The sequence below is a fragment of the Eimeria acervulina genome, genomic scaffold (assembly GCF_000499425.1).
Source record: "Eimeria acervulina Houghton genomic scaffold, Eah_scaff265, whole genome shotgun sequence".
Lineage (NCBI taxonomy): Eukaryota > Apicomplexa > Conoidasida > Eucoccidiorida > Eimeriidae > Eimeria > Eimeria acervulina.
Window position 1 is genome coordinate 452 of NW_013548139.1, and position 2,049 is coordinate 2,500.

Below are 2,049 nucleotides of genomic sequence, written 5' to 3' on the forward strand. Positions count from 1 at the left end.
CAGCAGCAGCAGCAGCAACCCCACCACTGGGGGCCCCCTCCGACCGTAGGGGGGCCCCCAGGGGCCTCATTGCAGCAGGTGCAACATCAACAGCTGAGAGCAATAAACACTTCTTTTTTAAGAAATAAAATAAAGTAAAATAAAAAAGAAGCAGCAAAGAGAGTTAAGAAGAAGAAGACAGCATAAAAATATACTTTCAGCAGCAGCTGCTGCAGCAACAGCAGCAGCAGCAGCAGCAGCAGCAGATCTACTTCTGCTGCAGGCACCTCGATGAAGGCAGAATCACTCATTGCTGCTGCTGCAGCAACAGCAGCAGAACCAGCGCCTTCAATCCCAGCAGCAGCAGTAGCAGAAGCATCAGCAACAACAGCAGCAGCAGCAGCAACAGCAGCAGCAGCAAGAAGGGGGCCCCGCCGGGGGGCCCCCAAGGAAGCACCGGGGGCCTCAAGGATAAAAAAGAAACAAAAGAAGGAGACACCACATTGTGAGAGCAGCAGCTGTGAAGCCTGCAAGAAGCTGCAGCAGCAGCAGCAGCAGCAGCAGCCGAAGCACGAACAACATGCGTCTCTAGATGAAACTGAAGAGGCAGAAGGAGACACTTGTGCCTCTCCCACAGCAGAAGCAGCAGCACCAGCAGCAGCAACTGCAGCAGCAACAAAAGAAACGGCAGCAATAGCAGCAGAAGGAGCCTCGCTAGCTGCCACAGGAGCAGCAGCAAGCGATCCAGCAGCAGCAGCAGCTGCGCCAGCAGCAGCAGCAGCAGCTGCTGCTGCAGCAGGAGATGAAGAGCTAGAGAGCATTAGGGGTCTTGCTGCTGCTGCTTCTTTTGTTGGTTGCTGCGGCTACCACGTACACCTTATGCAGCCTGCAGCATTTGCTGCTGCTTTAAAGGGATGGTTCAGCATACACCGCAGAAAGCTGCCCTGGAGGTGTGTTGCTGCTGCTGCTGCTGCTGATGTTGATGCTGCTCTCCTTGTAGCTGCAGCTGCTGGTGCTGCTGCTCTTGTTGCTGCTGCTTCTGCTTGTGTTGCTGCTGTTGCTGCTGCTGTCGCTGTTTCTTCTGCTGTTTCGGCTGCTTCTGCTATTGCTTCTGCTGCTGCTGCTGATGCTGCTGCTGTTGCTGTTTTTCTTGTTGTTTGTCTTCTGCTTCTTGCTGCTGCTGTTTCTGTTGTGAGCTGCGTTGCTGTTGCTGTTACTGCCGTTGCTGCTGCTGCTCGGTAGCTGCTGCTGCTTCTCGATGTTTGCTGCTGCTGCTGCTGTTTGCCCCCTGCGAGCTGAGACAAAAGCTCTCTGAAGTGTATGTACACCTCAACAATACCGTCTTTTAGAGCAGCAGCAGCAGCAGCAACAACAACAGCAGCAGCAAAAGCAACAGCTGCAACAGCAGCACCAGCAGCAGCAGGAGCAACAACAACAGCAGCAGCAGCTGATCTTTTTGTTTTTGCTGCAGAGGAGACCCACCGCCATACACTTGCTGGAGGGAGACACGCGAAGAGACCATAAGCCGCGCACCTGCTGCTGCTGCTGCTGCTGCTGCTCCTAACAAGCGAAAGCAGCAGCAGCAGCAGCAGAAGCAGCCCAGCATCATGTCGTTCTTCAAAGCTAAGCCAAGTGAGAAGGGGCAAACACCCACAGGCAGCAGCAGCAGCAGCAACAGCAGCAGCAACGGTAACAGCAACAACAGCAGCAGCAACAGCAGCAGCAACAGCAGCAGCAGCTGTAAGAGGGAGGTGGTGGTGGTGTCTGAGGAAGAGGAGGAGGACCTTGCAGCAGCAGCAGGAGAAGCAGCAGCAGCAGGAGCAGCAGAAGCACCCACACCAGCAACAGCAGCAACAGCAGCAGCAACAGCAGCAACAGCAGCAGCAACAGCAGCAGCAGCAGCAGCAACAGCAAAGCGCAGTGCTTATGGGGTCTGGGTGAGCGAAGTGATGCTGCAGCAAACGCAAGTGAAGACAGCAATTTCTTACTGGATTAGCTGGTACATATTAATTAAATACGCTGTCTCCTTTTGTCTTTTACTGTCTCCTTTTGTCTTTTACTGTCTCCTTT

General features: G+C 54.0%; 1 protein-coding gene across 1 annotated transcript in view; it reads left to right on the forward strand.

The window, feature by feature from the left end:
* Positions 1 to 270: 270 nt before the first annotated feature.
* EAH_00029480 (helix-hairpin-helix motif-containing protein, putative) overlaps positions 271 to 2,049 on the forward strand; it is a gene marked incomplete at both ends in the record, with an annotated part of 2,899 nt that continues 1,120 nt past the window's right edge. The window contains 2 exons of the mRNA XM_013392581.1: positions 271 to 929; positions 1,451 to 1,978. Coding sequence (XP_013248035.1) covers positions 271 to 929; positions 1,451 to 1,978 — 1,187 coding nt within the window. The remainder of the gene's footprint in view (positions 930 to 1,450; positions 1,979 to 2,049) is intronic.